We start from the raw sequence: 9592 nt of genomic DNA, 5'->3' as shown, positions 1-9592 counted from the left end.
CTCCCAACTTCTCCAAGTAAAGTTGGGGAATCCAAAGCAAGGGGAGTGAGGGACTCCGACCCATCAGGACTTGTGCTAAGTCTCGCAACAAGAGGGGAGACACTCGGCTCTACGGGGGATATTTGGCCACGCACAGGAAGTCCTAACCTAAATGCTAGCTCTAGGAAATCCAACGATCCGTCACACAGGCACGTCGTCGCGCCTATCCACGCTGACGCACGCATCCCTTGTGGGTGATCGAACCCACACGCCTAGACTCCACTATTCCTAAGGTTGGCAAGGATGTAGGGAATCTCACCACCATGACGGTTTCATACGTGTTTTCTTTGCTTGCTCCAAGCCGTTGACATCCAGTCTGTGCTCCAGTGTATCTCGTAGAATGTGTACAGGACAACAAAAAGACACAATGAGGTCACGAGTCAGTGAGGTATGCAAAGATTTTTAAAAAAAAATAAACAAACATCAAATTATTTGAAAATACGATCGATATGTACCTTCAAGAGGAGGTTGGACGGAATATGCACCGCTTCGCCGTTTTCGCGATGCCAGTGGCGCTGTTACGACAAGTGAGAGATAGCAAGGTCATCAACAAGGTAAGTCAGCGAGGAGGAGGTGTTAGTCGTTGAGGTGGATCGACGATGAAGGAGCCAAGAAACATGCCATAGGCCGGCAAGGAAGAAGACCGTCGAGTTAGGCCAGTGAAAGGAAGAAGCAAAAAGTGCCGACCGGAAATAAGGCAACCTCCAAAAATGAGTGGCGGTCAGCTGCAAACGATGGATCTCCGCGGCTGAAGGAGGCTCCGACGAGTGGAGGATGTCCGGCGGCCGAGAAACACGCCGACAAAGATGCCGGCGGGATGGGGAGATCTCGGCATATGGCTAGCCGAGAAAAGAAGAATACACTGTTGGGAGCGTCGGGAAAGCGACGTACGATGGTGACGGCATCAACCGACGAACTTCAGGCGCGTGACCGGAGCAGGAGCGTAGGGCGCCGGCGAGGAGGTGGAAGGGCGGCGTGACGGCTAGGGTTCGCGTGTGTTAGAGTCGGGGGAGAGGAAGTTGTGCGCGTGAGATGATAAGGGAGAGAGGGAAAACATATACTTATTATTATTATTATTATTATTATTTTAATATTATAATAATATTATAATAATAATATTATTATATTATCATTATTATCCTCCGCGCATTTTTTCGCCCGGACACCTCATCACGGCAAAGTGGATGTCCTTCTTGGCTAAAATCGATGTTCCGGACGTGATCACACAGTCTTTTTCTTCGTCCGGGGTCATCTGGACAACCTTGCTGATGATTGGGTCAATTCAAGCCAAAATCGCGCCCGACGCGCCACATAATATTTTTCGCCTTGGTCGGAATCGTCCGACGTGCTAAATGTCGACCGGCATTCAATTAAGAGAAAGTCATAGCCTAGCAAAATGACCCCGACTATGTGCCCCTCAACAAGCGTCAAAAAAGTCTCGGGTAGGTGTTTGAACTATCAGACGCTACGGACAGACCGTAGACTATCCCGAGTCAAGCAGGTGGACACCCTGTACTCGAAACATCAAAAATTGATGCCAACGCTTGGCTTGTACGATTTTCATGTTGTTTGAAGTTTGCCCACGTTCAAAATTGTACTTATGTAAAATATTTATGTTCAAATTGTTTGAGCTCCACTAGCTTGTGATTGGCTCATTCGAACTCAATATTTTTGTACTTATATTTCATGTGATTTGCTAACATGTTCTTGCCGATAGCATAGCATGATTTTGGCTCTAGAAATATTTCAAGCATTAAGCTTATACCAATCTCAACTTCATTGAAGAACTCACACAATATGTCCTAGTCGATGCTCATGATAGTTATGATCTTTCTTTGACAAATTGACCATTTAGCAATGGTGATGATGCACAAAACTTTGTAGGTGATCAAACAGAAATCCAAGAAGTGAGAGAAGGAGATACTATATCAAGTGAGGCTTTTCGACTACTAAGTTATTAAGCAAATATTTTAAGATCCTCCTACTCATTTACCAAAGTGACCTACTGAGCTCCCAACAGTTGCTCTCTGAGATTTGTGAATCGTTGGCACAAAGGACCCCACCCTAGGATAGACATACGCCTATGTCTATTGAAGATTCTCATGACATCCATGTGTCCATCTTCTCATGAGGATATCATGGACAAGCCCTACTTCATATTGTTGAATCCAAATCTGTTCGGAAGATACACATAAGGAATAGAGTGCGAAAGAGAGGAAACGAGTAGAGAGAGTACTAAATAATAAAATTGTGTAACCTTTATTTATGAAATGAACTCCTATTTATAGGAGAGAGGGTTGTAAGATTACATTATGTACCCCTAATAAATTAGTTACAGAAGAGGGTATTTTGGACAATACATAGTTTATGGTCGGGAGCCTGAAATAAAATCCGAGCGGGACATGATCAAGAAACTCCGGACCTAAAAATTGCTTATTATCCCTGTTACAATGATGGCTTCATTGTAGGGATTTACTCTAAGGGGAAAATCATCATGGGGCGGGGGTTCAATGTCCCTTCTTTACATGGACGCGATGCTAGCTCTCCCATCTTAGAACTCTTCTGTGAGGTTTGTCGGAATGATTTTGTTCCTTAAAAAAATAATCGAGAATATCCCAACGAGGTGGACAGCTTTCGTCCGAACAAGTCTGTCCGGGACTTCTATTGTCGGAGCCTTACCGTGCCTCTGGCCCGAGGTCCTCGTAGCCACAAATTCCTTCAGCTTTCCACCCTTGATTAGCTCATCAATCAGGTTTCGGAGGTGTCTGCATTCTTCTGTATCGTGGTTGTGATTAAAGGTCTAAGTGATTCAAGCCGGCTCGAGCGCGGCTCGATAAGTGGCTCAAGAACGAAGATCGATGAGCTAATAAGCCAAGCTTAAGCTAGCCCCGACTCGGCTCGGTAGCTTATGAGCCGACTAGTTTAAAAAAAAATGATATAAAATATAACCAAAATATATAAAATTTTAAGATTTTCTATTTAAGGTAATAAAATTGTTTAAAAAATATTATTTAGTATTGTATCTTGGGTGATTTCTTATTATTTATCTCCTAATTATTCATTTTAATTGACATCTTATTATAAATCTAACATAAGCTAATATCATTTTCTCTCATTTATACTAAACAAGACGACTCGCGAGCTGGCTTAAACCTGTAGAACTAAGCTAGAGCTTGAGCTCGAGCTCGATAAAATTAATCAAGCTCAAGCACAACTCTCAAGCCGAGGGTGGCTTGAGCTTGACTCGACTCATTTACACCCCTAGTCGTGATCCCGATGGTACTTACAATGCTTCCTCGTGTCTCAGAGAATGGTTCTGACTCTCATCGTTAGTGCTTGATAGGGCAAAACCTCAAGAAGCCCGCTCACCTTCTAGGGTCGTGACAGCCCTCGAGACTTTCGCGATCTGGCCTGACGTCTGGTTCATCCTTTGGGTCCTCATTTCATGTATTTCTCGCTGCATGACTCCTTCCTTGAACTCTCCCGTACATTTTGCATTAGCCACGTCCCTTTGGCGATTTTCCTCTTGATGTTGTTGTTGATGCGCTCCTCTTCTTATCGACAACATGACTCCACACTCATCACACCTTTTAGGATGTTGAATCCAAATATGTCTTAGAGACACACTTAAGGAATAGAGTGCAAAAGAGAGAAAAAGAGCATAGAGATCACATTAATGAACAGTAAAATTATGTAATCTTTATTCACGAAATGTGCCCCTATTTATATAAGTGGGGATTGTAAGATTAATTATGTATCCCTAGTAAAGTAGGTACAATAAGGGTTATTTCGGACAATACACATTTGTATGTTCGGGAACCTAAAATGGTGTTCGAACTAGTCATGATCCGAGCGGCTATGTGTCGGGAATCTGAGATGGCGTCCGGTCCGGTCATGATCTAGACGGCTATGATTGAAGGGTTGACCGGGAGGTGTGGGCTGCCTGCCTAAGATTCGAGATCATCCTCCCGGGCTGGTAATCTTGGAGAATTCATCCTCGCAAGGTTAGTATCAGTGGCTCTTTGAGAGAATAATCAATTTTCGTTCGTCGTGGGGGTTATTTTTCTCCCAGACAGTAGGAGCCATGCGGGTAAATGCGGACTCTCAAACTACCCATTGTGGGGCCCAGACAACCACATCATCTTCTCTAATGGCTGTTAGGTTTCTTTGAGATTCGTGTTAAAATATTTTTTATGTACACATACGGTCTACATTTGATTAACTCTATTTTCTTCTCCTACTTTAGGGGTAAAAAGAGGGCTAGAGAGATAGATATACAAGTTCGGGCTCCTCCCACTAGGGCAAAACCTCTCTCTCTCCTCCTTGGTTCTATCTTTCACCACAGGCCAAGAATTAAGGTTTGGAGGAGGAGGCTTCAACTCCATTTTTCCCTTCAATTATCTTCTGAAATAAGCTCTCTCCCGGGATGTATAGACCCACAAACGATATGAGACCCTACGACCACAAAAAATTCAACATTAATGTATAGTTTACAAGGGTTATTATTTTAGGCAATCAAATATTGATCAACTTAACAAACATGAACCTTTAGGCATATTAACGGATTTTATTTTTGGCAATTTGATACATTATGCCAAAATTACAATAATTTCGTCAGCTGATTCAAAATAATGCCTCCCATGAGCGTATGATGTTTCAAGACATTTAAGTACTGTAATGATATCATAACTAAGTCAACATCTTAATTGAATTCATCTTATCAAGTTACTTGTAACCCTGTTTGAACTCCTGCATCGGATTAAAAAAAGGTTTTACTGTAAACGCTTAAGCTAAAATTTAAATTAGATACCATGATTTTTTTAAAGATATATACAAAAAATACTATTTTTAGATATTGTACCAAAATACATTATAAATTTAAAAAAAAAATCATAAAATAAATAAAAAAGAGGCATTTACAAGCATACCACCCAATTCTGTATTTACATATCTCCAAGCATACCACCCAATTCCTATGTATTTACATATCTCACACCTAAATTTTACTTTTTTACATTTATATCACCCAAATTTTTCATATCACTAAAAAATAAGCATCATTTTAACTTTAGAAAATGAAATCCGCTTTATCATGCACATACAATGTGGTATACATGTAAAAATTGAAGTATTGGTATTAGATTTATAGATACATAGGAATTGAGTTGCATATATGTAAATTTTTCCATTAAAAAAAAAATACACTGTAAACAAAAATAAAGTCGAGAAATGTTGCTAAAAATAAAAAAAGAACTCAAATTCGTTAAGCAACCATCCACACACTGTTTTCTACTTTTCTTCCTTTCTGGTTTCCGCTTTCCATCCGCAGCGCCACTTCTTCGAACCAAATCTCATCATCTTTCCAATCCATTTCTTCCCCAAATCACAATAATAAAAAAGCCTGGCATATTCTCTCAGACGCCTGTGTATTTTAGCTTCGAAAGGTTCTTCTTCTTCTCCCATTGGCACAAGGCACCCCCATGTGCGGGAGACGAGGCGACGCCCTCGCTTCCCACCCCACGCATCGCTTAGCCGCTCGCTCCACAAGATCCCGTTCTTCCGACGCCATCCCCTCCACCTCCTTAACCACCAGCTTACCCACCACCACCAATAACTCAAGCGCCGCCGCAGCAGCCACAACCTCCTCCTCCTCATCGTGGAGCGCATCATCCATCGCCAGCCTCCGTGGCTCCCTCCCCGAAAAACCCATTATTTTCTCTCCCGCCGAAATAGCTTCCGCCACCAACAATTTTCTCGCCAAGCGCATATCCTCCTCCTCCTCCTCCTGGCGATGTTCCCTACATGGCCGTGACACCGTCGTCTTGCAGCGCTCCTTTCGCGGTGATCCCAACGCTTTCCCCGCCAGCCTTGCCGCTGTCTGCAAGAGCCATCACCGCAGCATCGTCAGACTCTTAGGAGCTTCCCTCTCCGCCGACCGTATATACCTCGTTTACGATTTCGTAACCGGGGCATCCCTGTCGGATTGCCTTCGCAACCCACGAAACCCTAACTTTACCCCGCTTTCCTCCTGGATGTCCCGCGTACAGGTTGCCAGCGACCTTGCTCAAGGCCTCGAGTACATCCACCACCACTCCGCTGGAGGTGGAATTGTCCATAACCGCATCAAGAGCTCCGCGATCATCGTCACCGAGCCTCACTTTAACGCCATGATTTGTCATTTCGGCGCTGCTTTTCTAGCCGGAGATGTACCCGAAGAAGCTTCCGCCTCGCTTGGCAAGCTAAATAGATCGGATAGCGGTGGGAAAAAGATCGAAGGGACGAGGGGGTACCTGGCGCCGGAGGTGGTCGCTGGCGGTGCGGTGTCCCGGAGATCCGACGTGTTTGCATTGGGCGTTTTGCTCCTGGAGCTGATCTCTGGAGAGGTTCCAGTCAAGTTTAAGTTTGATCAGGTAAGCAAGGAGTATCGAAGTATCTCGCTAATTGAGATGGCTAGGGAGGTGTTCGGAGAAGCGGGATTGGATAAAGAAGGGATGCAATCAGGGGCGGAGGAGTTGGATATGGTGGAAGGGAGGAGGATGAGGATTCGACAATGGGTGGATAGAAGGTTGAAGGATTCATTTCCGGTTGAGGTGGTGGAGAGGCTGATGGGGATTGCTCTGCGGTGCGTGGATGTGGAGGCGGAGAGGAGGCCGAGTATGATTTGGGTGCAGGGTAAGGTCTCTAAGCTCTTCCTCAAATCCAAGGATTGGTCTGAGAGGGTTAGGGTTCCGGCGGACTTCTCGGTCTCTCTTGCTCCACGGTGACATTGATCGCCGCCTCGGCGGCGATGTGACTGTTGGTAGCTGTTCCGCCGTTGTTATTTGGAGATCATACTTCATTTTTTTTTTTGGGGTTTTTACATACCACGGCTAAGAAACATCCCATTTTACAAATCCGCGGCTCTGAAACAGTAAAATTTCGCGTGCAGGACACTGTTACAACGGCCTCCCGGTCCGTCTTCTCCTTCCACCAGCTGATCGAAGCTCCGGCAATGGATATGAGCATTCAGTGCATGCATAGGTAGATATGGTTGCAAAGAGATTCGAGAGCGCCGTCTTACTCGCTGAAATGGCGGCTCGCCTAAGGCAATGGCCTCAACCATGGTCCCCATAACACAATCCTGCTGTGCAACCGAGCTGCCTGCCGGTCGAATCTCCGGCGAAGGGAGTAGGCCGTCTACAGAAGAAAGTAGGCGGAGGTGGGACGCCGGTCGTAACATTGTCCTCCCCGCTTAATTTTATTGTTTGGGAAGCATGATATGTAAAATGGGGTGTCGAAAATCCCTAATTATTATTATTATTATTATTTTAATTTGAGGAAATAAATTTAAGAGCATACTCAGTCTCACATCGATTAGGTATAGGGCCAAAAAATATTATTTAAGTCATGGGCTACCCACAATCTCGAAGAACTCTTTTAGAATGTGACAAGTGGTATCATATCATATTACTGTCTGTCAAGTGTGTGAACTCTCCATGGTCCAATGGGATCTTCGGAGAAGATGATCCTTAACGAGGGTGTCACGTGATTGGGTAGATGAGAATATCACACACAAAAAGTCCCACATCGGTTAGGTAGGGCTAAAAAATAATATTTAAGTCTTGGGCTGCCTACCACTCGAAAAAGCTCTTTTGGGGGGTGACAACGGTGAATCACGATGAAGACTCAGATTTTTTTTTTTTTTTTGTTGGGATTTTTATATATGAAATCCTCAAATCATATTTATTATTATATTTTTTTGGTTACTCCGAAAAAACGTTTAAATTTCTGAGATTCTTACTTTGTAATTGATGTTATAAAAACTAAATAAATAATACATTTAAATATTCTAAATTCGATGCGTTTTTTTTTTTAATATTCAATATAATTAATAGAATATCATGAAACATCATTTTCAGATAGTTATTGATTTGATTGAAGTAGGTTGAAAATAGAAAATTTTCTATTTAAAAAATTCTTCACATTAGTCTGGATCGAATACACGGCATTATATATGCCATTTGTAATTGTTTTTGTGGGGCAGCACTGCTGCGGGTTTCAAATAGCATATATTGTTCTTCAGGGTTATCTTTTTCAATTTTTTTTTTTGTAATTTTATCTTTGTGTTTATTCTTTGAAGGTAAGAAATTGAGTACAAAATGTTGTAGAGAATGCCAAAGAGCAGACTCACTTTCTGAAAGGACATTTCTTTGTCGTTTCAGGTAGCAAAGAGCAATGTATTTTCCGCTTAAATTGTCCAAAACGCGCTATGCTTTCGTAAATGGTTTAAGACACCATCAGTTTATGACGCTGTTTATTTGCTGGTGGCTTTTAAAGGACCTTTTCCTATGGGGTTGTAATCGAGTTGAGTCGAGCCGACTATATCATATATTGGGCTTGATTTGGTGCAATTGTACATAGTGTTTGAACTTGTGTCGAGCTTTCAAATGTTATTCAAACTTGACTTTTCTAAATTATTCAATACTTGTAACTTGATTTGTTTATGACAAGCGAGCGAGTATTTAAACGAGCTAAAAATTTAAACAAATATTCAAATTTTCATATAACAAATTTAATAAATTATTTTATGAATGAATAAATACACAATTTAATAAACCATATAAATAGTTGAACTAATCCATATGATGTCAGCTAATGTCTCTAATAAATATGTTCTCATAAGACTTATTTCCAAGATAGAGAATAAGCATGGAAATAAGAGCAAAAAGATCTCAAGGAACTAGTAGTACAAAAATAACTCATAAACACAAAACTTCTCATCAATTATAAACATAATTGAGAAAAATCAAAGTCATCCAGATTAAATATAATATAAGAGAATGAACAAAAAATTTTGCACCATATCATGTGATTGAAATTTTGCTTCTTTATAAAATTGCACAACCAAATCAACCATGGAGAACCGACAAGACACCAGGATTAAAAAGATATTATTGATAAATGATAAATATTAATGATATAATAATATTTTACTATTAATTCTATAATTAAATAAATTTTAGTTAATCAAATTTTATTTAAATAACAAATCACAATATTATATGATTCAGTATTTAACAAGTTACTTGTTGAACAACAAGTGAGTTTTTTTATGAACAGAAATAAATAAGTTTGACTATGTTTATGTTTAGTTCATATAAGCTTGGAGTATTTGAAAAACATTTAAACATATTTATTTAATAATTTAAAAGAATATAGTCTAATTTTAATTGAGCCTAATTTGAGTTACTTATGAAATGCATTGGTTTATTTACCGTCGTGGAAGTAGGGCTGTCAAAAAAGCTCGTTGTTCGCGAATAGTTCGTGTTCGGTTCGTCAATGAGTTTGTGTTCGATTAGTTCGATAAGTAGACGAGACGAACATGAACAAATTTTTTTTCGTTCGGTTAGTTGAATGAAACAAACACGAGCAATGATGCGTTCGTTCGTGTTCGAATCTTCATTGTTTGAAATATAAAATAATTTAAAATAATTATATATAAAAAATTTATGATATTTAAAAAATTAAATTTTATAAATTATAATATATAATAAATTAATAATAATAATAATAA

At 40.7% G+C, this 9592-nt stretch overlaps 2 protein-coding genes across 4 annotated transcripts in view; both read left to right on the top strand.

Moving 5' to 3' along the window:
• Positions 1 to 8452, top strand: part of LOC110033877 — a 32308-nt gene extending 23856 nt beyond the window's left edge. For all 3 annotated transcript variants that reach the window (XM_020738027.1, XM_020738026.1, XM_020738025.1), the window contains one exon: positions 8241 to 8452. The gene's annotated coding sequence lies outside the window, so the exon portion shown is untranslated. The remainder of the gene's footprint in view (positions 1 to 8240) is intronic.
• LOC110033876 (lysM domain receptor-like kinase 3) lies at positions 5304 to 7650 on the top strand. The gene is made up of 2 exons (XM_020738024.1): positions 5304 to 6711; positions 6968 to 7650. The coding sequence occupies exons 1-2, from the start codon at positions 5520 to 5522 to the stop codon at positions 7057 to 7059; spliced, it is 1284 nt and encodes a 427-aa protein (XP_020593683.1). The 5' UTR covers positions 5304 to 5519; the 3' UTR covers positions 7060 to 7650.
• Positions 8453 to 9592: the final 1140 nt, after the last annotated feature.

This window comes from Phalaenopsis equestris, unplaced genomic scaffold (genome assembly GCF_001263595.1).
Source record: "Phalaenopsis equestris unplaced genomic scaffold, ASM126359v1 Scaffold001307, whole genome shotgun sequence".
Lineage (NCBI taxonomy): Eukaryota > Viridiplantae > Streptophyta > Magnoliopsida > Asparagales > Orchidaceae > Phalaenopsis > Phalaenopsis equestris.
Note: the sequence above shows the minus strand (reverse complement) of the source record. Positions and strands in the feature narration are given on the sequence as shown.

Bases quoted from the DNA above. Each gene is read 5' to 3' on its own strand.
- LOC110033876 (XM_020738024.1), top strand. From the start codon at position 5,520: ATGTGCGGGAGACGAGGCGACGCCCTCGCTTCCCACCCCACGCATCGC. The intron at 6,712-6,967 runs GTAAGGTCTCTA...TTTCGCGTGCAG, and splicing joins GAGTATGATTTGGGTGCAGG to GACACTGTTACAACGGCCTC.